At 41.5% G+C, this 27991-nt stretch overlaps 2 protein-coding genes across 6 annotated transcripts in view; both read right to left on the bottom strand.

Annotated features, from left to right (window-relative positions):
* Positions 1-27991, bottom strand: part of cadm1a (cell adhesion molecule 1a) — a 479781-nt gene that overhangs the window by 342182 nt on the left and 109608 nt on the right. The gene's annotated exons all lie outside the window — the stretch shown is intronic.
* Positions 14334-17119, bottom strand: LOC143420871 (uncharacterized). The gene is made up of 2 exons (XM_076889408.1): positions 16865-17119; positions 14334-16409 (listed from the first exon to the last, which is right to left on the bottom strand). Exon 2 carries the CDS (start codon positions 16187-16189, stop codon positions 15227-15229), a length of 963 nt encoding a protein of 320 aa, XP_076745523.1. The 5' UTR covers positions 16190-16409; positions 16865-17119; the 3' UTR covers positions 14334-15226.

Here is a 27991-nt window from a genome sequence, read left to right as displayed (position 1 = left end):
TCACGAGCCAAGCAACATTACCCTTTTAAAACCAGCCACTGAGCTGCTCTAGCTCATTTTCAGTAGGTAGCCAAAGTCAACTTGTAGCTGGAATAATCTCCTGTGAAGCACACAAGCAAATGCAAGGGCAGCTGTAACAACTGCAAGGCAGGAATAGAATTCATTTTCATTAATTAAAAGCATTATGTGTGAATTGATTTTGAAATTGATTAATTGCTAAATTGCTCAGTGTGTAGTTCATGCTACTGCATGCGATGCAAATTTTAAATACTTCCAGTCTTATCTCTCCACAGACAAACCTGCCAGTTACACATTTCAGCTCCTGCAGAAAAAATCCACTATTCTTTATTTTAAGACCAAAAATAAGAAATCCTTCTGGTGGGTTTTTCTTGGAAAATTGTTTGAAAAAGCAGGATATGTTTTTTTTTTTGTCAACAACTATCTGTCACTTCTCTCCGCACCGGCGGATGAACGTGTGCAATTAGAATCTACTTTGCTATCTGATGTAGCATTAACGAAATATTACTCATGCTACTCATAATATTCGCCCAGAATTATCACAGCATTATAAGCTTCCATTATTAAGCTTAAGCTTAAGTAAAACCTTATCACTAGGTACATATTTGTGACACCTAAATGTATCAGATCATCAAATAAATGTTAATATTAAAAAAGATAACCCAATTAAATATAAAATGGAGTTTTTAAAACATGATTTAATTAAGGAAAAAAAAAGTTCAAACCTTTCTGGTCATGTGTGAAAAAATAATTGCCGTCTAAACCTAATAACTGCTTGCGCCACCCATAGCAGTAAGAACTGCAATCAAGTATTTATAGAAACTGCGAATTAGTCTTTTCAGTACTGAACTTGCCAGTGTGTCATGCTGCGTAACCCAAATACACTTGAGCTTGACTGCCACACATTTTCTGGTACAGACAAAATTCATGGTTCCATCAATTACAGCAACTAATCCAGGTCCTAAAGAAGCAAAGTAGTCCCAGACTATCACACTGCCACCATCATGTTGGACTGCTGGTATGATGTCTTCTCCCATGGATGCCATTTTTGCCCAGTCTCTTTCTTATTGTTGAATCATGAACACTGACGTTAACTGAGGCCAGTGAGGGCTGCAGTTCATTAGATGCCTTCTGGGTTCTTTTGTGACATCCTGGATAAGTCATCGATGCGCTTTTGGAGCAATTTTGGTAGGTTGGCCAATCCTGAGAAGTTGGTTGACTGGTTCCCCACTGTTCCAAGTTTTCTCCATTTGTGGATAATGGTTCTCACTGTGGTTCACAACCCTTTCCCAATTGGAGATAAATAATTGTAATTTCAGGAGTAGGACCACGCCTCCAAACACGCCCCTTTTTGGGTATTTTCTATATATGACCCCCCCCCAGTTCTACCAGCTGAGCTGTTCGTTCTCTTTTTCGTGCCCCACCCTCCCTCCCCTTTTTCAATTATTTCACTTCTTCACTTCTCATTAGTACATGGAGATCTGCCAAGCCCGGGAGCCGCTGCCAGTCCCCATCGAGGCCTTCCCCAAACCGCAGCTCATTTCTTGATTAAGCCTTTAGCCTTTATTTACTAAAAACGCTACCAAACCTAAAATGAGGACGTGGGCCCAGCTAGTAAACTGATAGATGTCAGTAACTTTGTATCAGATGTGTTGCTTTTTGAGATCTTTCAGCTTGCCTCACTTTGTCAGACAGGTTTTAGTTAAGAGATTTCCTGCTTCAACAGGTCTGGCAGCGATCAGGCCAGGGTGTAGCTAATGATATTGAACAGCTTTTGTTTTCTTTGATAAAAGAAATCATCATTTAAAAACTGCATGTTATATTTACTCAGGTTATCTTTGTCTGACATTAAAATGTGTTTGATGATATGAAATATGTTAATGTGACAAATATGCACAAACCAAGAAATCAGGAAGAGTGCAAATACTTTACTACACCAGCTCAAGCATATTTCTTGTGTTTTGATGCGGTTGACCCATGTTTGCATGGGAAGAAATGTGGTTTCTTTACATAATATTTTTTATTATCAGACGTTTATTTATTGTGTGGGGGGTAGGGAGATATCCCATTTTCCCAACTAACTCTCCTGTAGTTTTAAGTCCAAACTATGCGGTGTTTTAAACTAACTTCAAGAAAACGCTTTTTAAGTTGTTTTGTTTTTTGGGGGGGGGGGGGGTTTAAGAAGCAACTGACACCTGATAGTGGAATTGCTTCTCTTCACGTTACTTCTGCTAGAACATTTAGAGGGGTAAAAATGGAGGTGATTTTTTTCCATTAACCAAATAGACTTTTCTGGCTAAAGTAATGTTTGCCCAATATGTGGTGTGCTTGGTATGGAGGGATTCATGCCAGTTTTGGTGCTTTAGACTGTTCCAGTCAGTTCCAGAGACACAGCAAGGGTCCTGAAGAAGCTTCATTTATTCTCAGCAGGGCAACAGAAGGGAAGTGAGTTCTGCCAGATACAAATGGTGTACCCATGTGAGGAGATAGCAAGCGCTTCAACCAAAGGTCAGATTCTCCAATTCCATTTGTTCTTCTTTTTTGTTGTAGTCTTCCTCGCAGTGGCTTTAGCAGAAATCAGAAATATAGAATCATTCCATTGCCATTATCTGTATTATGCACAACACAGATGGATGTTTTGTTCCTTCCGGATGCCCAATTTGTGGAAATGAAGGCAGGGAGTAAAATCCAGTCCTTTCATCTCTCGCTTATTATCTTTTTCATTATGATCAGTGTGCTAATGAATCCAACCACAGAGCATGGTAATGGTACCTCATTTTAGCGAATGAAATATCCACCATGAAAAACCTTTAAAGGAAAAATTTGGCCTCGGGGGAATTTGGGACAGTTTCCGTTTCCTCAAACCAAGGACTGCAAGAATTTGTTCTATATATCCGCAGCCTCGGAATTCACTGATGGGCTTTCATGTCTCTGTGTGCAGTTAAAAGGCATGGTAACATAAGTAGGAAAGTTAGCTTAACCTTACTTAGTTACATTGTGGCAGCTGAAGTGAGAAAGGGGTTTGAAACAGAAGCAAAATGGTCCTACATCCATATACTTGTAACAAACTCCCACTATTCTGGTAATATTTTGCCAAAGGTTGGTAGGAATCAATCAGCAATAACAGAGGAATAAACTGTGAGCTTGTCCCAAAATCTTCTATGTCATCCATCTGTGTCCAAATAAATACATAGTTTAAGTATTATTATGTCTCTGGTTTGGGGTCTAGAACAGAGCGTCTCTAACTGAGAATTCTTAACTGCTGAGCGTCAGCCAGTTGAAATGCTTTAGCTGTCCAGAACCGTTGGCAGAATATATATAAAGGAGCAGATTGGTTGCAGGTAGGCTAGCCAGCCCATCTGAACTAGCTGGACACGTCCCTGAAAAAACTCATGCTGCTAATCCGGAAACCCTTTGATCAAATTAAAAGATGGGAATGGATGAGGTAAAATGTGGATCTGTTCCAACCTTCGATGAATTCAGCAAATATAGTTGCCCTTTTGTATAATTAAATCCTGGATTTGTGAAAAGATTTATTTCCATTTCAGTAAACCATAGCTGTGAAGCCTGGATCCTGTAAGTAAACAAACCATATTAAAGCTTCTGTTCTCAGGATGTGAGTCGAGTGCTTGTGAAATGAGTATGAGAGGAGGGGCCTTGATGAATTCAATGAGACACTACAAGTGGTATACATGATTCACATTGGAAGGAGTAGACTGGTTGGTGTAATTCTAATGAAACCAAATAAGGGAGGTCCAAACTGTAGAGCTAAAACAGTAACATTATTATAATAAAACATAAATCAGAATAAAAATCTATATAACATTAAATTGTGACTGGGTTTGTCATAGCTCACTTTAAAAAATTAAATGTCAAAAAAAGGCAAAAGAGGCACCTTAGCCATTACTAGTAATTTGAGGCAAACAAGTCCTCTTGTGGTTAGGATTTGAAGCCAAGCCTGTGCTTTTCTGCTCCTGGTTGCCCAAACACAGACTGTGAAATTAGCTGAAACAAATTAATGCTATGAAGGGAAACAAGGGTTGCTGAGCAGAATGTGGTATTAGTCAAAAGATGTTTGGCCAAGCTCTTTCTTGGCAAATTCCCTCCAAGCCAGAGCTTGTGCAGTCATGGTATTAGTTCCTAAAAACTCTCAATGGGACCAAAAGAAGTTTTGATTAAATACTCTCCCTAATGCCACATTTACTAAGCGTGTACAAATATGAGAAGACAAGCTGCTCCTGATTGAATGTCCGACCCCCCACCCGCCTTCCCCCTCTCCCCCTGCCGCCCCATAAAATTGTAAAGGCTACGGATCACATTCAGCAAACCTTCTGGCTATAATATACCGACATTTCTTGCTTGGTTTTTGAACTATATTTAGAGCTAACATTAGTATTTTATCCTTCCTTGAAGAGCGGGAGACCATTTGCAATTTAGCAGTACTGACAATGACTTGCAGCCGTATATATTCTTGCCCTAATGCCTGACCTTTCAGAAGCCTCTAGAAATTAGCTAACCCACAGTTATTCAACACAGGCATTAAAAAGTAATGCCCTTGCACTTTGAAGCAACCCTACTGGGGAAACTGCAGGCAATGTCTACTCTCTTGGGTTGCATTTTATTAACCGTCAGTGACTTTCTGAGCACCTCATCTCACTCATCTCTTAAATGGGATGTGAAATATCTGGACAAGGGAAAGCACTCTATGTGCAGACTTCATGCAGTTCAAGAAAAGAAAAATTAAATATTGTTTTTATTTATTAATACAGTTATTTTCAAACAGCTATTGCATTGCCCGTCACTGGTGCAAGTAAACAAAGGTGGATACCATGGTGGAAATCCATAGTTGACAGTACCTGCATGACAATCATCTATAATACATACCTGAGGCCAACATATCAAAAAGCCACCACTTCTGTCAGATTGTGGAGGACACAACTGACAACAAGGCCTTCAAGCCCCACAGGGCTCAACTGAGAACTGAAGGCTGATCCAGGCAGACAAGTCAAGTTCCCTGAGGAGATTATAGTAACATGGAGACACAACATTGTCGTACTCTTTTGATCCTCCAAGCAGGTCATACTACTGTTCAGAGGGGGTGCTGGATCCGGGGAAAAGCCAACAAAAGATGCCAAAGAAGTCTCTAGGTGGCTGAGTGGATAGCTGTCGGGGAAAGCGCATTCTTGGCCCAGGTTATGGCTTAATCAACCCCAGCTGGGTCATGTGAGTGAGGGGAAAGATCCAAAACTCCCTGGGATGCCAGGAACATCACTGACAAGGTGTCCAGATTTGCGTTGCAAAAAGTGTCAAGACAAATGCTGTGTACCACCTCATGTGACAGAATTAGCATTTTAGAGATATCCAATATGAATGTTACATGTTAAAAGATTTAAAATTTGTCATCAAAATTCGAGGGGAAAAAACAAAACTGTGCAAATCAAAAAGCACTTGATATAAAGTAGAAGTGCAAGCCCCCTTTTTTTTTTAACCAAGTAAAAAATAATAATATTTATCTAAAATAATATTTTAGACCAGGTGTGGTTATGCCACTGAGAATTTTATTACAGCTTTTATTATATTGACTGTTCCTACATACAAAACTTTGGAAAAAAGACATTTTCTTTCAATATACTCCTTATACTTGGAACTAATTACAACAAGACTTGAAGCTGTGCAGCTTAATTCAACTGAAGGGTTTTAAATATCGCTGCCAGCGTTAGTCTCGATAAAATGACGTTAACGCGTTGACGCGGTGCAACCTCACGCACGGGGTGATCTGCGATAACTCGCTAACGGAGATTTGCCGCATTAATGCAGTCATGGCGTTAATGTCATCTTAACAAGATTAACGCTGACAGCACTAGTTTTAAAGAAATTCTAAGGACAATGGAGAACGCATCACTGGCTGGCTATTCCTGTTCTTAATGTTTTATTGCTCCTGTCTTTTATTTTATTTTTGATGTATTTTCCTATATCAGTTGTAATAATGACTATCCGGTCGTTAAGTCTGACGTCACTAGCCGTGTCTGGGCCTAAACTCCGCTGCAGGTCCATATATCAAACGATCACTATGGCATTTCTGAGAGTTGAAAAACTGTCTAAAGTCTTTCACCTTTAATAAAATGATCAGCGTTCTGCTCTACCAGGTGTAACAATTGAGTTTAACATTCAGGCATCCATGAAAACGGAATTTATGACATTTAACAGAGTTAGAAGTTAGCAGGAAGTTAGCTCGCTAGCTTCTATCTAAATACAATATAGCATGTCCTGACTGCAGGGTTTTGGAAACAAATTAAAACGTACAGCTCTGTTATCACTTCCAGCATAAATGAAGACAGAAAACTAAACAGCAGTGACGTTTGTAGGGCTACTGAAGTTTGGCTAGCTGGTATATAATGATGTGCTACGTGACCGCTAGCGACACAGCTATGTTAGCATAATATAAACAAGCTAACTATTTTTCCACTCGATAAAAGTTAACGTGAGTGTTCTCGGTGGTCAGGAACAAATGAGATAATCCATCCACAATACGAGGTTAGTCATTCATATACTGCTGCATGGGCTGGGCTGTAGTTACATCCTAAGGTTTTAAAAACTGAGCTTAAATAAATAATTAGCGGTAATAAAAGCCGAGGGAGGTCAACAGTGATCACTGACTGTTTTAGGAGCTTTTTGAGATTAAATAGAAGAAAATACAAAATATTAAACATGTTAACAACACAAAAGCCATATTAAACGCAGACTACTTTAGGCCCGGAAGTAGGATTCGTCATCACTTAACGACCGGATAGTATGTTGTAGTTTTGTATGATTATTTAAAACAGGTCACTCTTGAAGATCAGACTTTGTGTCTCAATGAGATTTATGAGCATAAAGAATGGTGAAGTAAAAAAAAAAATACACTTCTGCAAGTGAGTATAATCCCAGCCTTATGCTTACAGGTACTTCAACCTATAAGAAAAAGTATGAATGGTGTTATTCCCACTGTTTGTGTAAAGTTATTTTCACTGTTGCTCCCAAATTTGGATTTACTAACTCTGACTAAAGTTATTTCATACAGTTGCTATATAGACCCTGGTTTTACTGATGCTGTCCAACGAAAATGAAGAACTCTTAACAGATGTTACCAACTCATAGGTAGGAAAACTAAGGTCACTTATTAAAGTTAAAGATAGTTTAACTTTCAGATTACTCTAAAGCAGTGAAAGACAAGAAAAACTCTTCCATGTCAACAGTTCTGAAATGCTCTCCAATAATTGGGGTCAGATTTATTTCTCTGCGTGGCGGTCGCCATTGATTATGATGTTCATTTAAGTTTGTGTGAGTGAAAGTACATTAAGAGCGTTTAAGTCGTCGAGTGCAAAAAGTTTTCTTTTTGTGTAGGTGGTGTTAGAAAGTTATGATACTGGAATGTGAGCTGTAAATAGAGCGTAAGCCATCTGTTAAACTTGCCGGACTAATTTATCGAGCTTTTGCTGAAAGACAGACAGGAAAATATTTGTGGGGTATCTGCCTTTGTACATCACTGTCACAGGATTGCAGTGAGCAGCGTTACAGCAGGAATTAATAAATGAACACTTTGGAATCTAAAGTAAACAGGCACGCTAATCCATCAGACATCTTCTGAGACCCCCTACTATCTCTCGCAGTATGACTTCCATCCTTTGCTGTAATTAGCTCATTTTGGAATGACATGACAGCAAACAAGCTATGAAGTGAAGACTGATAACAGAAGACTGAGCAGTTAAAAAAAATTATATATATATATATATATTTTTTTATAAAATAAACTTGCACCTTTTCATAGGGACCTCCAACATATCGGTATTTATGTTAAGCCAAGGCTCACTTTACAAGACTTAAACACGTGTTGGCACGTCTGCACATCACAGCTACATGCATGCACGGCTGCAAGCGTCAACTCCGAATGGAGGAAAATAAATTATGCAGCATTACAAGACATTTAACAACATGTTTTGTGCTGAAGTACAAACTCTGATTGGCAGGGCGCAAAAATCAGGCCTTATTACATGAGTTTAAAAAGCATGTTACATGCTAAACATCCAGAATTTCTAATGAATTTCCTTAAAATAGCTAATAACCAAGCCATACGTCACGGGAGGTTGATAAGAGTTTGAGGATTAGGTGAAATTAAAAAAGCCACAAGTTCATACTCAGTCCTTTGACATACGAAGCCTAGTGTGTGAAGACACGGGCGGCAGAGGCCTGCTGATCAAACACTCTCCCTAACAAATTACCTATGCTACTGACTCAACATGTTTAATCAGTGATACCACAGGTTCTCAAACTTTTTATTAAAGGTCTTCATGTGAATTTTGCATAAGGTCAGAGGTCTCAAACGATGCCAGTAAGTTGTGCATAATGTAACACTAATTTAATACATTCAACGACCCATCGCAGCGAAAGAAATGGCATAAATTGCCTGTAACCCCTGCCTCGAACTTAGGCACAAAAATATGTTTTCAAGGCAGCGCTGCAGAAAGAGTACGAGCAGACTGCACGAGAATTAATGCGTGCCTGTGCTCCTCTTTTTTTTTCTTTTTGTTAATTTTCCTTGTTGTTGCAAACTTTGATATTTTAATATCAAAGGAAGGGCACGGCCACAGATAGCGCAATGCAATCTTGAAGTATGACTCATGTCACAAGCTGCGCACGAGCGCACAGTAATAGGCACGAGGGTAAGTTCAATTAGATAAGCAGCACTCAAAAATAATGGCATGTGATATGGTTTGAACTGTTGCGGCGTGATTAGACCAACAAAATGGGGTTAAAATAGCTGTTTGTGCTGCACCCAAAATAAACTAAAAGCAATGGACCTGAGGGACCAATGTGATAACTAACATAACAGGACATCGGAGAGTTTTCATTAAAAACTGCAAGGTTATATTGCAACACTGAACAAATACTTCATTCATTTATTCTACAAAGATGCCGAAACCCTGAGAGAACCACTGTCAATTATAAATTTTAATTTAAAATGTATTAAATTTTAACAGTCTCGTCAATTCTCGGAAAAGCTTATAGGTAAATGAAGTAATCAACATAAACAGAAAGTTAATTAACTGTGTCATTATCACAAATTGTAGCGTTTTTGCTCGCCCTCCTCTTCGTGCCGCACGGTTGGTTACTGCTCGTTGTACTTCGGAAACATGCCGGTGGCACATAATAGTCTGCCCAGTGCTCAAACCTTTGGTCAATTTGAGCTTCAAATATGTAATTAGTTTGCACTTGTTTGTGTTTGCTGATACAACAAGTCAATTCCAGCCCCAACTCAGCATTTAAAGGTCAGCTGTGCCAACAACCGTTGCCTTTTGCAAATGCTTTCCGCTTTCTCATCTGATAATCCTTCACAAAGAGCCAAATCTGGCTCGACCACTCACCCCTGCTGTGAGACGAGTCTAAGGGAGCGATTAAGATAAAAAAAAAAAAAAACCCAAAGAAAAACCCAGCACAAGTGATGCAACAGTCACACTCGAGTCATTACTGCCCCGTCTTTTTTCCAGCACGTACTCCTCATCCTACCAATGTGCACGTCTTGAGTGCCTTACACATCAATCATCTTTACACTTCAAGAGGAAGACTTATTACACGAGGAAGATGATTGGAGACGAGATTTATCACTGGCTAAAATAATAGGCAGAGGCACTCCGGCTCGCTTCCACGCGTGATGTCTTATGAGTGTTCAGTCCTGAGCCGACTCACGTCTCACCACTGTAGTATTTTAGGTAGATCGCTCGGAGCGATATGCATGATAGATTTACATGAAAAGCAGACCAAAATGATTCAAGTATTGAACCAGCATCCCTTGCCCTGTCTCACTGCCTAAGACAGCTGACTGTATTACACATATGCTCATGAAACATCTCAAAGACCGAAGATGTCTCGACAGGTAACACAGGGGGAACAATATGGATACTCCTCCTGTCTTGAGGAGACAGGGGAACGCATACAGTAGTCTCAAATGAGCTCTCTGACAGCCAACTTTCATAGTAAAAGAGAAGAGCGGTGGGGTGAAACATGGCTCGAGGCAGCACTTAAAAAAATCTGGCAATATTTCTTTTTGAAACATGGAAAGCTCAATATGTCCAACAAAGCTCTCCCTTCAAATCCTCTCTCAGTGTGAGAGATAAGCATGCGGCAGCTTTTAGAGATGACAGTGAAATGTATTATGCTCTAACAAGGGAAAGAAGAAGCTGGCTGAGGTTGATGTGCCGTTTTGTCCGTTCAGAAACAGATTTCCCTTCCTGTTCTACAAACTGTAGTCACATCAAATTTTCAACCCAGTTTTGGACCAAGAGAAAGTCGCAGCAGGAGGAAGACATGTATGGTATTGAGTCTGAAACAAACAATAAAGAAGTGCCTTTGTGCATCTGCAAAAGAGTGCCACACTATTACTTTCTTTTTTAAATTTCACTAGTCAGGAAGATCCTGCTCTGCTGTGTAAGTGGAAGATTTTTAAAAATGCAACGAAACTAACTTTGGATTGTTAAACACCATCAAAGTATTACTCAAAGTCTTCACATAGTGGGTTCTTAAAGCGAAGCCACAAGCACACTGCTATAGTGATGTCACATACTAAAGAGATCTCATCCACACTAATATTCACGGAAAACTCTCACGATTCCCTCCACTTTACAGCTGAACTAATGTTAATCCAACTGAACAATGAATGATAATATAACATACTGGTATCACTGGTAAGGCAAGGCAAGGCAAGTTTATTTGTATAGCACAATTCAACAACAAGGTGATTCAAAGTGCTTTACAGAGACATTAGAAACAAAAACGAATAAAAAGCATGATTTAAAATTGATTAAAACAAACAAACAAACTAATTAACAAACAAACAAACAAAACAGTATATAAAATCAAAACAGATAAAATCAGAACAGTAGATAAAATCAGTAGTTAAAATGTAAGTTTTGAAATTTAAGCTTAAAGGTGTGGATTTGGTGCTTTATTCAAATGCAGCTGAGAACAGGTGAGTCTTCAACCTGGATTTAAATAAACTGAGTGTTTCAGCTGATCTGAGGCTTTCTGGGAGTTTGTTCCAGATATATGGAGCATAAAAGCTGAATGCAGCTTCTCCGTGTCTGGTTCTGACTCTGGGAACTGATAAAAGACCGGATCCAGATGACCTGAGGGATCTGGAAGGTTCATACTGGGTCAGGAGGTCACTGATGTATTTTGGTCCTAAACCATTCAGAGCTTTATAGACCAGCATCAGAACTTTAAAGTCTATCCTCTGACGGACAGGCAGCCAGTGTAAAGACCTCAGAGCTGGACTGATGTGGTCCACTTTTTTGGTCTTAGTGAGGACTCGAGCAGCAGAGTTCGGAATGAGCTGTAGTTGTCTGACTGATTTTTTAGGTAGACCTGTAAAGATGCTGTTACAGTAATCAAGCCTACTAAAGATGAATGCATGGACTAGTTTTTCCAGGTCCTGTTGAGGCATCAGATCTTTTATCCTCGAAATATTTTTGAGGTGATAGTAAGCTGATTTTGTTATTGTCTTAATGTGTTTTTCTAAGTTTAGGTCTGCATCCATCACTACACCCAAATTTCTCGCCTGGTCTGTGGTTTTTAGGTGTATAGATTGAAGTTCTCTGGTGACCTGTAATCGTTTTTCTTTGGCGCCAAAGACTATTACCTCAGTTTTGTTTTTGTTTAGCTGGAGAAAATTGTGGCACAACCAGTCATTGATTTCCTCAATGCATTTACCAAGAGCCTGTACAGGGCCTCGGTCTCCTGGTGACATTGTGATATATATTTGTGTGTCATCTGCATAGCTGTGGTAGTTTATTTTGTTGTTCTTTATAATCTGTGCCAGTGGGAGCATGTAAATGTTAAACAGAAGGGGTCCCAAGATGGAACCTTGGGGAACTCCACATGTGATACTTGTCTGCTCAGATGTGAAGTTACCTATTGATACAAAGTATTTCCTGTTTTCTAAGTATGTTTTGAACCAGTTTAGTACAGTTTCTGAAAGACCTGCCCAGTTCTCCAGTCGTTTGAGTAATATGTTGTGGTCAACTGTATCAAATGCTGCACTGAGATCCAGTAAAACTAAGACTGACATTTTTCCACTGTCTGTATTCAGACATATGTCATTAAACACTTGTTCATTTGTGTCTTGTCAAGATTGTCCTTTTTCAGTATAGGTTTTATTACAGCAGTTTTTAGTGGTTCCGGAAACACACCTGACATTAAAGAAAAGTTGACGATCTGTAACAGGTCTGACTCCAAAGTCTTTGAGACCTTTTTGAAAAAACTTGTTGGCAGGACATCTAAACAGGAAGAGGAGGAGTTCAGTTGACCTAAGATGTCCTCCAGGTCTTTGCTGTTAATAGGGTGAAACTGTTTTATGGTGTTTAAACAGTTTTTCGGTGGACACAATACATAGTCTGGATCTGCTGTTGATATACCAATTGCTTGTCTAATCTTTTGGATTTTTTCTGTGAAGAATTTGACAAAGTCATTGCAGGCCATGGTTGAATGAAGTTCAGCTGCCACTGACACAGGAGGGTTTGTTAGCCTGTCAACTGTAGAAAATAAGACCCGAGCATTATGGCTGTTTTTAGTGATGATGTCAGAGAAGTAGGACCTCCTTGCACTCCTCAGTTGTAAATTATAATTGTGAAGTTTCTCTTTATAGATGTCATAATGAACCTGGAGGTTTGTTTTTCTCCATCTGCGCTCAGCTTTCCTACACTCTCTTTTTTCATTTTTCACTAGTGTGGAGTTTCTCCATGGAGACTTTTTCCTTCCAGAGATAACCTTCACCTTAATGGGAGCAATTGTATTCATTACATTTAACATTTTTGCATTGAAGCTATTGACGAGCTCATTGACTGAACCTCTGGACAGGTCAGGTGTTAATGGGAAGACCTGGTAAAAGATCTCACTACTGTCTTCAGTTATACATCGTTTTGTGATCACTGCTGTTGATATACACTGAACAAAAATATAAACGCAACACTTTTGTTTTTGCTCCCATTCCCCATGGGATGGACGTAGAGACCTAAAATTCATTCCAGATACACAATATAACCATCCCTCCCAAACAGTGGTCACAAATCAGTCCAAATGTGTGGTAGTGGGCACATCTGCTATATTGAGATAATCCATCCCACCTCACAGGTGTGCCACATCAGGATGCTGATCTGACATCATGAGTAGTGCACAGGTGTACCTCAGACTGCCCACAACAAAAGGCCACCCTGGAATGTGCAGTTTTGACTCACAGCAAAATGCCACAGATGCCACAAGCAATGAGGGAGCGTGCAATTGGCATGCTGACAGCAGGAATGTCAACCAGATCTGTCGCCCGTGCATTGAATGTTCATTTCTCAACCATAAGCCGTCTCCACAGGCGTTTCAGAGAACATGGCAGCACATTCAACCGGCCTCACAACCGCAGACCTCGTGTAACCACACCAGCCCAGGACCTCCACATCCAGCAGGTTCACCTCCAAGATCGTCTGAGACCAGCCACCCAGACAGCTGCTGGAACAATTGGTTTGCACAACCAAACAATTTCTGCACAGACTGTCAGAAACCGTCTCAGGGACGCTCAACTGCATGCCCGTCGTCCTCATCGGGGTCTTGACCTGACTCCAGCTCGTCGCCGTAACAGACTTGTGTGGGCAAATGCTCACATTCGATGGCGTCTGGCACGTTGGAGAGGTGTGCGCTTCACGGATGAATCATGGTTCACATTGTTCAGGGCAGATGGCAGCTGAGAATGTCCCAGTTCTTGCATGGCCAGCATACTCACCGGACATGTCACCCATTGAGCATGTTCGGGATGTGCTTGACCGGCGTATACGACAGCGTGTACCAGTTCCCACGAATATCCAACAACCTCGCACAGCCATTGAAGTGGAGTGGACCAACATTCCACAGGCCACAATTGACAATCTGATAGACTCCATGCGACGATGTGTTGCACTGCATGAGGCAAATGGTGGTCACACCAGATACTGACCGGTTCTGGGTCCCCAGACCCCCAATAGTGCAAAAAACTGCACATTCCAGGGTGGCCTTTTGTTGTGGGCAGTCTGAGGTACACCTGTGCACTACTCATGATGTCAGATCAGCATCCTGATGTGGCACACCTGTGAGGTGGGATGGATTATCTCAATATAGCAGATGTGCCCACTACCACACATTTGGACTGATTTGTGACCACTGTTTGGGAGGGATGGTTATATTGTGTATCTGGAATGAATTTTAGGTCTCTACGTCCATCCCATGGGGAATGGGAGCAAAAACAAAAGTGTTGCGTTTATATTTTTGTTCAGTGTATTTGTGTGGGCTGAGATTTTACTTTCAAATAAAACACAGTAATGATCAGACAGGCCCACATCAGACACAGTAATGTTTGAAATGCTCAGGCCCTTGGAGATCAGTAGGTCAAGAGTGTGTCCTCTATTATGTGTGGCCTCTGTTACATGCTGAGTCAGCCCAAAGTTGCCCAGAGTGTTACTCAGGTCTTTAGTCCCTTTGTCCTGAGGGTTGTCCACATGGATGTTAAAATCCCCAACAATAATTACACAGTCGAAATCAACACAGACAGCAGTTCACTGAGGTCATTAAAAAAGTCTGTGCAGTATTTGGGAGGCCTGTAAACATTAAGAAACACAACTTTGGATGGGGCCTTCAGCTGTAAAGCCACATATTCAAAAGACTGAAAACTTCCAGGAGATAGCTGCTTACATTGAAATGATTCATTAAATAAGACAGCAATCCCCCCTCCTCTCCTGCTCACCCTGGCCTCACTGATAAAACTGTAGTTAGGAGGGGTCGCCTCGATGAGAACAGCTCCACTGTTACTTTGGTCCAACCAAGTTTCAGTTAAAAACATAAAATCAAGGCTGTGCTCAGTGATTAAATCATTAATTAAAAATGTTTTCCCAGCTAAAGATCTAACGTTTAATAAAGCCAACTTAAGTGTTTTAGAGGCATTACTTGTCCCCTCGTGTTTGGGAGCAGTCTGTGGCACACAAGGTATGTTTACTATATTTAAAGATCTTTTAGAGTGCAGCTCTCTGTGTTTTGACCAGGCCACATGTCTCCTGTCACCTGAAAGTACAGAGATTTTAAAACCTTCTAGTAAACAGGGTCCCAGCTTCTCCTGGGAAAAGTCACCACTGCCATAATCCTCGCAGCCCGGACCCTCCACACATCACACATCAGACTTCGGAGACAGAGCATGAAGGTGGTAAGGAGGAACTAAGGGGGGCGAGGCTGAGCAATGTGACTTCGATTGCTCTGTTGAGGGTGGGGCTCGATGGTGATCCTTTGGCTGCTCTGGTGGGGGGTTTATGGGGGACAAAAAGGGATTGGGCCGGGGGGTAGATCTGAGCCCAGCATTGACCCGCTCCATCATCTCCTCAGTGAATTTCAGGCGTGGGGAGGAGGGAGAAAGGGAGGGGGAGGAGGGTGATGGCCTGTCAGGGGTTTGGGGGACTGGGGAAGATCGTGGTCCCTGGTCCTGGTCGTTGGTGTTGTTGAGAGAGTTGGAGGCAAATAGGGACCCCTCTTCTTGCCTCAGATGTCTCTCCTTTCTGAGGCTCTTCCCGGGTGGGGGCAGATGGAGCTCCTCCTCAAGGTTTCTGCTGGGCTTTGTCTGTTCTTGGAGTACTGTTTGTTCCTCTTTATGAGATAACTCCTCGTTTATCTCAGCCTTGGCACCAAGCACAGATGGATGACGTATGGAATAGAACAAGTTGGAGGTGAACAGTTTCACCCCTGACTTGTTAAAATTAAATCCATTTGCTTTGAACAGATGCCTGCGTTCCCAAAAAATATAAAAGTTGTTGATAAAATGCACTGAGTGGTCAGCACATGCTGATATAAGCCATTTATTCAGTGCAAACAACCTGCTGAATCCCTCGTCTCCTCCTCTGACCGGCGGTACAGGTCCACTGATGAATACAGCTGCCTTCAGAGAGTTTGCAGTATTTAATAATCCAGTAAAGTCCCGTTTCAGAACCTCCGACTGTTGTTTGGACACATCGTTTGACCCTGTATGCAGAACAATGTTTGTCACAGTTGGATATTCCTCTGCAATTTGAAGAATTCTCTCCTTCAGGTTGTTGACCATATCGTTAGGAAAGCAGAGGACTTTAGTGTTCTTACCGCACATCCTTTGTACATCCTTTACAGCAGAGTCACCCACAATCAGAGTTTCAGGCCTAGCCTTTAGCTTTCCCTGTGGCCTTTTACTTTTCAAAAGATTTTCGGACCTTACTTCGCTACTTTTAGATGGATGGTTGTCCGATATAGATCCAGGGTCCTTTGATAGTGGAGCAAATCTGTTGTGCAGTTTCACATTCAGTTGTTTTGAAGGTTTGTTGTTAACCTTCCTATTCACGGTTGTCCAGTCCTGTTTCCTCTTGTATACAGGGGTAGAAGAGCTTCTCTGTCTCGTAGGAAGTGAAGGCCAGTCGGTTTCAGAGATTTCAGCTCGCTGTGCCCTGCCTGTGATACGTCCTCCCCCTTCCAGGAGACATGATTTATGTCTTGGTTTTGCACCAAGACAGTCCAAGGGGGGATTATCGCTTGAGTATTTATAATAGTGCACAAAGTCTACTTTCTTGGTCATGTTATCTGTGCTCCTTAGCTGTGTACTAGCTTGCTCATCGCCATTGTTTTGAATCAAAGGCAAGGTTGTTTCATTTCCACACAGTCCATTTACCTCCACGTTTACTTCTAAGCGATGAATTTTTGTCTCCAGTACTGCAATCTTCTGCAGGAGGCTGTGGTAGTCATCTGTGGAGAGGGAAGGCATCTTGTTGCTAGTTAGCCTAGCGGTTAGCACCTTTCCAGGGTATTGAGGCTGCTCAGTGCCCAGACGCTGTAATCAGGCTTCAGCTGTGTCTAGGCCACAGACACACGGAGCGCTGAGGATAAGGTAACTATAAAAATGTTGCTGTTTCTGTTAAGAACACTTTAGTCCTAATGATCTATAAGTGTCCAGAAGCTATCGCAGGTAAGCTCATACGGAAAAAAGGGAAAAAATCAGCATAAAAATCAATAAAAGAAGCAAAGCATTTAAAGAGCAAAGAGATGAAGCGTCCACACTCACAAAGGGGGAGGAGCAAAAAAAATAAAAAATAGAGCAAGATTACTGAGCAGTGTAAATGGATGTTGTGTGAGCTTCATTAGCTTGTCTTTAGTTACGTAGCCTCTTTGTCTTCAGCCAGTCTGTCAGAAAATCTTAGCAACATTAGCATTATATATAAACACTGTAATCATTACCATGCTGTCAATATGTTAGCGTTTTTCAACACTACCACCATCAGACCAACACATAATACTTGCTGAAATATTCAGGAGGGGAGATGCTTCCAGCTTAACACTAAACTAGAAAAAAAAAAAACAAAGAAAAAAAGAACTGCTTCCCAAAAAAATCAAACACAAACAAACAACCAGTTCATAGGAGATGTTTTCATCAACTTACCAGTTACGAGGTCACTCATCTTTTAAATAACACTCATTGATAAATTGGTCTTCGTGGCTGATATTTATATAAAAAAACTAAAAAAACAAGTGGTAGCCTGCATACTGACCAGCCACTTTATTAGGTGCACATGTTCAATCACATCATGCTTTTAGTCATGCAGACATGGTCAAGACCAGCGGTCCCCAACCCCCGGACCGGTACCGGGCCGCGAGAGTTGAGGCTCAGGTGTGAAATGTATGGTTTTCAGGGTTTTTATCGGTTTTCAGCGTTATTTTGTTATCATTTTGATCGTTAACTCGGTTTTCCTGGGTCTTTTCACGTGTGTTATGAATAAATCTTCTTTTTTTCGGTACCAGTACTAGTTTTATTTAGTTGTATTTATCCGCGACACCTTAAAGGCCGGTCCGTGAAAATATTGGCGGGCATAAACCGGTCCGTGGCGCAAAAAAGGTTGGGGACCGCTGGTCAAGACGACCTACTGAAGTTCAAACAGAGCATCAGACTTGGGAAGAAAGATTACTAGAAAGTGACAGTGAATGTGGCATGATGGTTGGTGCCAGATGGGCTGGTCTTGAATATTTCAGAAGCTGTTAATCTACTGGGATCTACTCTAGGATTTACAGATAAAACTCTTTAAAAAAGGAGAAGATGTCTAGTGAATGGCAGTTATCAGGGAGAAAATGCCATGTTGATGCCAGAGGTCAGAGAAGAATTGCCAGACTGCTTTGAACTTACTGGAAGACAGCATTCGGTAAAATAATCACTCATAATAACCAAGGTATGCAGGAGATGTGTAGGTATGGCAAGTCTCAGGGAGGTATGGGGTCTTCACACACCCCCGTTCTCTGCTAGCCATTGGGGCGGGGGGGCTGGGAGGAGATGTTAGCTGTCCGATTGGCCTCCCTGCTGCTGCGGAGCCTGGGACGGTCTGCTTGCCTCCACCTCGGGGGGAAGGGTAATATCTCTTGGGTCTGGGTTCTGTTTCCCCCTCTGGGGGCGAGGGTACCTGGACCCGGGGTATAGAGTATGTTTGGGGAGTGTGATTGTGTGTACATGTCCATTTATGTCAATCCTTACGTTGGGTGAGTGCTGAGTGTTTGTATATGTGTGCATGAGGGTGGGAATGCATGTTTATGTCTGTGTGTGCCTGTTTGTCTGTGTCTATATGTCAGGTCGGGTCTTAGACTCCACCTCTCTGGGAACTCCCAGGCCTATCTCCCCTCACCACACTCCCTGCCGGTAACTGATGCCCTTAAGGGTCGGTGCATTGGTGGTTCTTGGTGTCCGGGGCTGGGCACTCAGGTATGTACCGGCTCACTCCCGGTGGCTACCTGGCGGGGCCTGGCGCCTGTTGCTCGGTCAGGCCTCCTCCGGGGTGCAGGGGGCCCTCGGGCCTCTGGGCCTGCGGCTCGGTTCACTCTGGCACAGCTGGCTGCCGGCAGAGCCGGCGGGCACGCCGGTGCAGCCCCCTCTAGCTTCTGCTCGGTGGCTACTGGGTGACGCCTCGTCTGGGGATCCTCAGCCCTCCCCATGAGGGTGGCACGGATGCCCCTCCGGTGGTCCTCTTTGGGCTCTCGTGCTCTGGGAGCCTCTGGATGTCTGGGGCCTGGATCTCCTCCATGCCTGCTTCATGCCCTGGGGGACGGGGCTATGGCTCGCTACATCCTCTTGCAGACCATTACATGTGGAAACCTTTTGAATACAAGCACGCTGATCCACACAGGTATGCACACGGGTGTTCACTGCTCGTAGACTTAAATTACACCTTTCTTGGCTGCTACTTCAAAGCACATTGTGCGCTGTCTGTCCTGCGTGCTGCACAACAACATTGAATATTCAGTATTTACTGCTGTTTACACTTAGCTAGATTAATGCGATGGTGTTGTGTTTAGTATGTTATTTTTTTTCTCCCCCCCTTTCTCACTGTCCCTCTCCCCTTCTGTTTTTCTTTTCTTTCCTCTTTCTCTCTCCCTTTCCTATCCCTCACTCATGTCTGTCCCGTCTGTAACATCTGAAAATAAAATATAATAAACAATAAAAACAAAGGTCGATCAAATGGACCAATACGGCAATGCCACGATGATCCATTTGGCAAAGTAAATCCATTGGGTATCCTTGTTGGTCTTCAGACAACAATTCTGACGGCTAAAGAACCAAATGGGACAGGCAAAAAAAAAAAAAAAAAAGTCAGTTTCTATGGTGACACTCAGGAGGTAGGTTGGGAATTTATGATGAACAGCAAGAAACTGTGGAGCCATCCTGCCTTGTATAAGCAGGTTGCTGGTGTGTGGGAGATTTTTTTAAGCACACTTTGGGCCCCTACTCTAATGGGGCCACAGTCAACAGATCTCAATCCAACAGAGGCTCCTTTGCGATGTGATGGAATGGAGATCGTCAAAATTGTCTGAGGAATGTTTCCAGCATCCCGTTGAATCTGCTAAGAAGAAGTGCCTAATGAGTGTAGAGTGAATTTCTGTGTCAAAATATCAAAGCTTTTTTCCAAATCCATACTTTGAAACCTTGATAACACCTTTCTCTGATGAGTTAAGTGTGCTCCCTCGCACATAAGGAATACATAATGGTTTCAGGAAAGCGTGTAACCTCAAACAGCTGAGAGAAAGTGCTCTCTTATCTTGCCTCCACGCTTTCCTGTGTCCCCAGCCCTCCCAGGAGCAGGAGGGGTGGGGTTTGTGCTCTTTGTACGTATAATTCTTTGAACAAAAAAAAAAAAGTGTTTCATTTGCAAATACAGACTTTTTTTAATAGCTCGCTCTGAAGGAACTTGTTCACACCATAGGTGCGGTTTCACTTTGTCACCCTACAGCACCACTACCAAACTTCTCTGCCTTCCACATACACTCCCGAGACTTTTCTCACAAATAAGTGAGGTGGCTTGCCATCTGTTCCATTTCTTGTTTAGAAAAAACTCAATTTTCAAGTAGAGAACTGAGTCACACAGAAAAATAAAATTTTTCGTGTACTTTCAAACCTAATGACAAATTTCTGCCACCTGCACCCGCTCTGTCAGTCAAAGCAACGTCAGCAGAAATCTGTCTCGGTGCATTCGTCACATATTCATCACCTTCCACTTAAACACCTCTACAGATATACTATTATTTGTATTCTCATGTGTAAGACAAGGGTGCAGTAACCTTTCCTTTGAGTGTTATCGAATGTGCAACTTCAATATTTGCACACGCTGTTGTTCTCAAATAATGGAGTAAAACGTCACACAAGTGAACATTAAAATCTAATGCTCTCGCTTCGACTTCTCGGGATCCCCACTGCGAAGTGCGGTCGCCGCCAATTCCCTTGGGGTGTATCTCATTTGCTAACTGTGGCTTCCTGTCCTCTCATTTCCCTCATCTCATCAGAGAGAACTGCAGGCAAATTGTTTACAAATCACACAACTCACTTCCACATAAATGCAATATTTTCCCGTGGAAATTTACAAAATGAACGCCGCGCATCCAGGCAATAACTCCAGTAAATTCTGCTTGACATCATACAAACAGAAATTCTGCACTTATCATGATCTCTGTCAGTTATTTTTTTTCTAATATCTGGGTCCTGACACGCGTGTGATGCTCGCTGAAAATGTATTTCAGTATTGTCTAATCTTTTTTCTTCTTCTTCTTCCCCACAGTGTGACAGAAAACAGTTATGAACTTGACAGACAGCCTGCAATATTTTACCGGTTATTTAATACCACACCAAAAGGAAAACAGAGAGAGGTGCGAGTTAGGAATTGATATGTGGCAATTGTGTTTCAAAATTCAATCACTTTTCTCCAAAAATGGAAGCGGTCTCCTGTGGGCAGTGAGAGGAAAATGGGCTGGAGGCCTATTTACTGAGCCATAATCCTATCAATAATGAAGTAGCGTTGACATCTTAGTGAACACGCCCGACTCTCTCTGCTTTTGGATGAGAGCTTTTTTTGTGTTTAGGGTTCAGAAGTTGGACCTTCTCTCCAACTCTTTCTCTCTCTTTATTTTTTAAATATTTCCCCCTCAAAGATCCTCAGTGTCTGTTTGTCAGATTTCTGGAAGGGAATCATCCACCATGCCTCATTAGGGCAGAAAAACTGCCAGATTTTCATTACAGTTAAAAAAAAAAACCAAAAAAAAAAACTTCCACACCTGACTTGATTGATTAAGGCGCTTTCAATCTAAGAAACGGCTTTAATCAGAGAAATCAGCTGCTGCAGTGTTTCCTTAGAAGGAAAATTGCACACTTTCGATGAGAGCTTTAAGCAAAATGAATCTGGGCTTTCTCTTTGTAGAGCAATTCAAACAACAAAGAAGGACGGAGGAAATTGCGGGGAAATGTTCAGGAAAGAACAGAAGTGTATCTGCCGGGATTAACATTAATATGCCATAGCACTTTATTCCCCCTTTAAATTTAAATCAGATTTGTGCAAGTTTTATATGTACACGGATCACCTTTTCTTTCTAAACTGCCACTGGGAAGAAGCACTCATCAAAAGGCTTAGTCAAAGGAACACACACACTCCCAGTGACTTAGTTCACCCTCCACACTGCCTCTTTGAAATGTGCCACTGTGCAGCCGAACAAAGGTAATAATGTCTCTCTTCTGCTGGTATCTGGGTCGAATGAGATCAATCAGTCTTTGGGCAAAGAATCAGCATGTGCCATCGCTCTTTTGTCACCAGTGTCGAGACGTAGGTGGAAGCAGGGATGAGCCTGATGAAAATCAAAAGATTTTCAGTTCAGCCAAAGAGACAAGGTTCAGACACTATCAGCCCTGGCCATCAGCGACCCTCAGTTCCTGAACAATGAATCATTATGGGGCTCAGAGAGGCCTTAATAGACTGACTGACAGATGAACTTGGAAAGATGTCTGTGTTTTTGTGCGCAGAATAAAGGCGAACTGCGGCATTATTTGACAAATGGGTAGCAAGCAGTGAATCGTAGATTTGATTTTCCCTGTGTGGCAGAATAAAGGTGACACAGGTTGAGTTTAAAAATAAAACGCAGGCTTTTATTTTACGTAAGGATCTAAACGGAGTCTGCAACTTCAAGGTGAATGTGAAACAAATGGATAATTGTACTTTTTTGCAGTTACTTAGGTTTAGATCCGGTTCATTTGTTTTTGTTTTTAAAACTATATTCAGGACAATTCAATAGATAAAGGTGTTTAAAGAAAGAAATATATCTGTGAAGGTTCTGAGTCATCCAGGGCATCGTTGTCTAAGGAGCTTTGAAAGAAAAGCGTCTGGACTTCTTTAAGTTTCTTGAAATTTAAGATTTAAGATTTTAAGCCCTATGGGAGTGTCCCCAAAGAGGGTCATGGAACCTTTAGGTAGAAGCACAATAGGGGGTCCATAACTCTCTTGGCGGACACTCCCATAGGGCTTAAAATCTGGGACTCTTCGCCACTTGCTCTTAGAACTGAAGAAGCTTCTCAGATGAGAGGTGAGACGTCTTCAAGAAACTTAAAGAAGTCCAGATTTTTCCCAAGCTCCTTAGAGAAAGAAATAAAACCAAAATTATAAAAAAATAAATGAAACACTGCTACAGCAGTGCCTGCTGTAATAAGGCTGCTTATCTCTATTTACACAGATCACCATGCTTGTTGTTGCAAAATGATGTGCAAATTCTTACAAAGTCAGAATTTAACTTTCAGGTTCTTGAAAAGTTCAAAATGCTGCTGGGTCTTTGCTCTGGCCGGGCTCGTTGGATTTGGACCAGCTCTGCAGTGATGAGGGCTCAGGCACTGCAGTGACTCTGATTATGAGTACTGGGATTGCATTTGGACTCAATGTAAGTTTAAGCTAAATACTCAAGCACACGAATGAGCTAGAATCTATTGGATCTATCAATCGGCAGTTATTGAAACAAGGACCTTTGAAGTTGTCACAGTGGACTCTAAAAACTTTCATGATGAATTTCCATTGCAAAGTTTGCAGCAATTTCTTTGCGGGAGTATTGGTATTGGAGACTACGAGGAAAGACAGACATCTTGGATCTTAACAGTCAGTGTCAATGCAGACAAAGAAGTGACAGGAAAAGTCAACTAACTTTTTGCCTTTAAGTTATAGGAAGTCACCTGCTGTCTTTGCAACTCTGAAGCACACTTCAGGGTCCATGCAATCACAACATGCTTCGCAGGGATAAGTAAATGGGTCTGTGATCGATTATGGATTTTCTTATTCTGTTTTCACAGACTTGACCTCACCTCAAAGCTCTAACTGCAAGTCTGGATTCGCGCAGTGTGGCTAATTTGCAACATGCTCATTTGAATGTTTTTCAGCTGCCTGTAGATTTGCAACGACATAAGGACACGCAGATCAGCCCAGAATGACTGCAAACTTTAAAAAAGAGATCTATTGATTAGACTCACTGGATCTGCTTCCAATTCACTGCAATGTTGGTGGATGTGACTTTATTTTCAGTTCCATTAGTTCTTGCAGTAGATACTTTGTGTCAACACTCAGTTCATTGTGCCATTCTGATGCGCTCACTGTTTACAGCTGCTGGGAGTGAGGCAGAGTTTACCACCTCCAGATGAAACGGACTTAGAGACACATCGAAATCAATGTTTGATGAGGAGGATTGCACCTTTGAGGGGGATTCCTGGTTCAGCTGGAGGCAGTCTAGTGACTGTTCCAGACTAAAGCTAATGGCTAGGCAAGATGTTTACAGTTGTGCTTGCTATTTCTGCAGTATTTCAGAAAAGACTTGACTGTCGTATTTTTGATATATGCTTATTGATTATAAACAACATAATATAAGTGGGGTTAAACCAAGCCTGCATTTTAATGGTAGCTTAGTCATTCACACCAGACCATTGCCATCGCAACTGGGTGTGACAATGTTTGCAAATGCAGGCTCAAAAGAGACTAACTGAGGTTTGTGGGAATTCACTGGGCTGGAAATCCTTTGTTTGCTTGTTGATTTGTTGTCATTTGTTTGGTTTTCACGCAGTGAAGTTAACACAGCTGCCTCAAGGAAAGCCCTAAAAATGTAAATTTATCAAGATGATCATCCTGTGAGTGTGGAAAAAAACACAGGGAAAACTTCCAGGCTGTGAGGAGGAAATCTGGGCTGCTGTTACAACAGAATAGGTTTTTTCTTAATGTAAAAACTCCAAATTAATTGTATTAATGTTGAACGGTGTTTGCTTCTGTTTTGCATCTTTCTGGCACATTGAGCAGTAATTCTCCCTCAGATACACAACTGCCTCTCTCTCTCCCCGCCCCAGCTAATCATAAGGGGCAGTTCATCCAAACATGCATTATTAGTTCAGTAGTATCTCTTCATGCGCAGTGTTTTGGTTTTATTTGTCAAGGTTTATAGACATCTGTCCCTGGGATTTCAGCTTCCATCCTAAACCAGCGGGGATTCATGAAATCTTCATTGTGCTGCTCACACCACCGAAAAAGCATTTAAATTTTTTAAGAGCAACACAACACAATACCCCACAAGCCAGCGTTTCTCTGTCTTTATTATGAAACTTTGACAGTGTGCTTACTTTCTGAGGTAAAAACGACTTTATTATCTGTAAATACAAAGAAGCGTATCAATTAAACTCAACTTTATTGACACGGACGGGAAGAATTCGAGACAGATGTCTTGAAATCTTGGAAGTAAAACCAAAGCTGGAGTAGGAGGAGAACTCCCACACAGCACTCTGAGGGTTCTTGATGAAACACATGATGTGGAAGCTAAAAATCATGTGTGTTTATCGGCTAGAAAGTCTCTCTAAATATCTTTCAGAAGAAATCGTACCACTTGGAAATTGATCCCCGAAAAAGTGCAATAAACTCTGTGTTCCTGATGGGCATGAAATAATTTAAGCCTGGCTTTTACCTGATATTTAGATCTATAATGTGACTATCAAAACTGGATTGGGCAGCTTCCATCGAAAGCAGTAACCATTTGAATATGGGTTTATTAATCAACAGTGATGCTGGCTGAGAAATAAACAGTGAGCTGAACATCTGAAGAGGAAAAATAAATATTTTGTAGGTCAAGACTTCTTTGAAAAGATCAACTGCATGGCATATATTAAGCAAGTTAGATAAAATTTAAAAAATGACACCATAATCACCCTTAAAAGTCAGAATCAGACAAAGTGCTTCAAGCTTTGTGAGGTTTTAACAGAAGAATATAATAATAACAATAATAATAATACCTTTACTTGTGTAGCCCACAGGGTTACAGAGTGCTTTACAGTTTGAATAGAAGTCACATTAAAGATACGTATACATGTTCCAACATATATAAACATAATCAAGCACAGGGCCACGCATTCATTCCCATATACACACACCATACATGCCAAAAATTAAAGGACAACCAACCAATAAAAATGTGTTTCAGGAAACAGAATTAGCCGACCTGATAGGCTGAGGAAGGCTGTTTCAAAGTTTGGGTGCTAAAAGTTCAAAAACACTGGTCGCCTCTGGTTCTAGAGTAAGAGCCTGGAACAATTAGGAGACCTTGATCTGAGAAGTCAGCTGTGGGGATACGGTCCAGCAGCCCCGTTATATGAACAGGTGCCTTTCCATGTAGACTACATAGACAGGCTACGGAGGACTCAAAGATTCACATGAAAACAGAGTTCTACTAATTAAGAATGGAGATAATTAAAGTGTGTACTAAAGGTTCCAGATGTTTGGATGACAGTAAAGGTTTGATTTTTGCACATTTCTGAGATGAAGGAAACAAGACTGAGTGAGCTTAGAGATGTGAGGTTCAAGCTTCAGTTACCAAGGTGATAAATCAGGGGTGGGCAACTCCAGGCCTCGAGGGCCGGTGTCCTGCAGGTTTTAGATGTGTTCTTGATCCAACACAGCTGATTCAATTGGCTAAATTACCTCCTCAACATGTCCTGAAGTTCTCCAGAGGCCTGATCATGAATTGATCATGTGATTCAGGTGTGTTGACCCAGGGTGTTATCTAAAACCTGCAGGACACCAGCCCTCGAGGCCTGGAGTTGCCCACCCCTGTGATAGATGATACCAGAGTTCTTAGCAGATGATGTGATATTAACGACCTACTGACAGACCTCCTTAGAGAAAGTTTTGGGGCCAAACACTAGAAAGTCAGCTTTACTAGAACTGAGATGGAGGAAAATTTGAATGCATCCAATTAGTAATGGCAGAGAAGCAAAATGAGTTGGACTACGCAACGCTTTGTCACACAGTGATAGCCAAATGCTTAGAAGCAGCAACTTACAACTCAGCACAAACGCAGAGGACAGAACTCCGAACAAGGAGATTTTATCAACACGCTCCGCTATGTCCCACCAGGAACGTTGTGTAATTTTGATGATACTGATCTGTGCAGATCAAGGAGCTTGGAGAACTTTTCAAAAACAGACAGGAAATACCATTACAAACTTCTGCATACTTGCATCATCAGTTTAGGAACAACAGATCTATGAACCACACAATAGCAAATCTTTTTTTTTTTTTTTGTGATGGTGGATTTTCACTCACCTCTGAAAATCCTTTGTTTGCTTGTCTATTTGTTGATGCACCACAGCTCCAAATGCTCGACTTTCAGTAGAAAGCAATAAAAAAAAATTTAAATTTATCACGACGATTATTCTGTGCAGGAGTGTGGAAAAAATTGGGGAAAATTTCAGGCTGCGAGCAGGAAATTTGGGACTACCACTTTCACAACAGAATAGTTTTTTTTCTTAATGTAAAAACTCCAAATTAATTTTCTTAATGCTGAACGGTGTTTGCTTCTGTTTTGCATCTTTCTGGCACACTGAGCAGTAATTCTCACTCAGATACACAACTGCCTCCCCCCCCCCAGCTAATCATAAGGGGCAGTTCATGCAAACAAGCATTATTAGTTCAGTAGTATCTCTTCATGTGCAGTGTTTTGGTTTTATTTGTCAAGGTTTATAGACATCTGTCCCTGGGATTTCAGCTTCCATCCTAAACCAGCAGGGATTCATGAAATCTTCATTGTGCTGCTCACACCACAAGTCATTTAAACATTTTAAGAGCAACATACAATGCAGTTCAACAGAAAACCCCCACAAAACAATGTTAGTCTGTCTTTGTTTTTAGTTTTTCATTCATTTTTTCAGGTAAAAATAACTTTATTACCAGTAGATTAAAAAAATATATCAATTTGTTCTATTTTATTGGTGTGGAAGGGAAACTTTCTGACAGGTATCTTGAAATCTTCCCCCCACTGTGTTAAAATCTTGAGATATGAAGAGCACTCTGTTACCTACATTGTCAATATCTTAAAATCACCTCCACCGACAACAGAGATTTAATCATTTTTACCTGTTTTTCAGCAGCTGCTTGGAAGCCTGCGGTTCATATAAATGAGCTCCCACTATAACAACCCTCAACTTTGGCAGTGGGAAAAGGTCTCTAAGTGGGAGCTTAGTCACCATCACAGTCTTACCTCACCTCAGCCATTTAGCACATAGCATACACCCACTATTGCTAGTGGCTTGACAGGCCATCAATACAAACAGACATGTACT

The sequence above is a fragment of the Maylandia zebra genome, linkage group LG10, assembly GCF_041146795.1.
Source record: "Maylandia zebra isolate NMK-2024a linkage group LG10, Mzebra_GT3a, whole genome shotgun sequence".
NCBI classification, from domain to species: Eukaryota; Metazoa; Chordata; class Actinopteri; order Cichliformes; family Cichlidae; genus Maylandia; species Maylandia zebra.
This window is presented reverse-complemented; position numbering and strand designations above follow the sequence as displayed.

Bases quoted from the DNA above. Each gene is read 5' to 3' on its own strand.
- LOC143420871 (XM_076889408.1), bottom strand. From the start codon at position 16,189: ATGTGCGGTAAGAACACTAAAGTCCTCTGCTTTCCTAACGATATGGTC.